Source organism: Apaloderma vittatum, unplaced genomic scaffold (genome assembly GCF_000703405.1).
Source record: "Apaloderma vittatum isolate BGI_N311 unplaced genomic scaffold, ASM70340v1 scaffold32023, whole genome shotgun sequence".
Classification (NCBI taxonomy): Eukaryota; Metazoa; Chordata; class Aves; order Trogoniformes; family Trogonidae; genus Apaloderma; species Apaloderma vittatum.
The window spans coordinates 11,861-12,413 of NW_009706961.1; the positions used below are offsets into that span (position 1 = coordinate 11,861).

Here is a 553-nt window from a genome sequence, read left to right on the forward strand (position 1 = left end):
AACCCCCAAGCCAATACCCCCGCCAAGATCCTTTTTCATATCTGCGCAACGAGCCAGAAATGTTTTGTCATCTTTCACTGAAACAGCAGCAACAAATAACTAATAAGTAATTCTCCAGCCCTTGTGGGTGAGATGAAAACGTTAAATCGGGAACTGATGGTAGCAGCGATGCCTTGATGGCCCTTAGAGATGTGAAACATCCCCTCCTCCCAATTGCACGTTGACTTTGTGGGTATAACGACAGCAGCGTCGGTGTGTTCTGCACCACCTGGGCTGTCTGAGGCGTCTGCAGGGGGTTGGTGACGTCTCCCAGCGAGGTGTCAGGAGTGGCGCTGGGGGTCCCTGCAAACCAACCCCTCTCCCTCCTCTCTTCCCAGGAGAGACTCAGCCCCGCAAGCTCCACACCATCCCCATCCCCACCGCCCGCTGCTACACCTACACCTGGGATCAGGATAACTTCGGTAAGCAGGCGGGGGTCGCCCAGCCCTCCCGGTGATCCCCCAGCCCTCTGCTCCCTGTCGCAGGGTTTGCTGAGAGTGTTTTGGCTTGGCTG

The 553-nt window shown here is 56.4% G+C and overlaps 1 protein-coding gene across 1 annotated transcript in view; it reads left to right on the plus strand.

Annotated features, from left to right (window-relative positions):
• The window catches only part of LOC104271357 (phosphoinositide 3-kinase regulatory subunit 5-like), a gene marked incomplete at both ends in the record, with an annotated part of 10,306 nt that overhangs the window by 7,826 nt on the left and 1,927 nt on the right, over positions 1 to 553 (plus strand). The window contains one exon of the mRNA XM_009865997.1: positions 378 to 461. Within this exon, the coding sequence (XP_009864299.1) occupies positions 378 to 461 (84 nt within the window). The remainder of the gene's footprint in view (positions 1 to 377; positions 462 to 553) is intronic.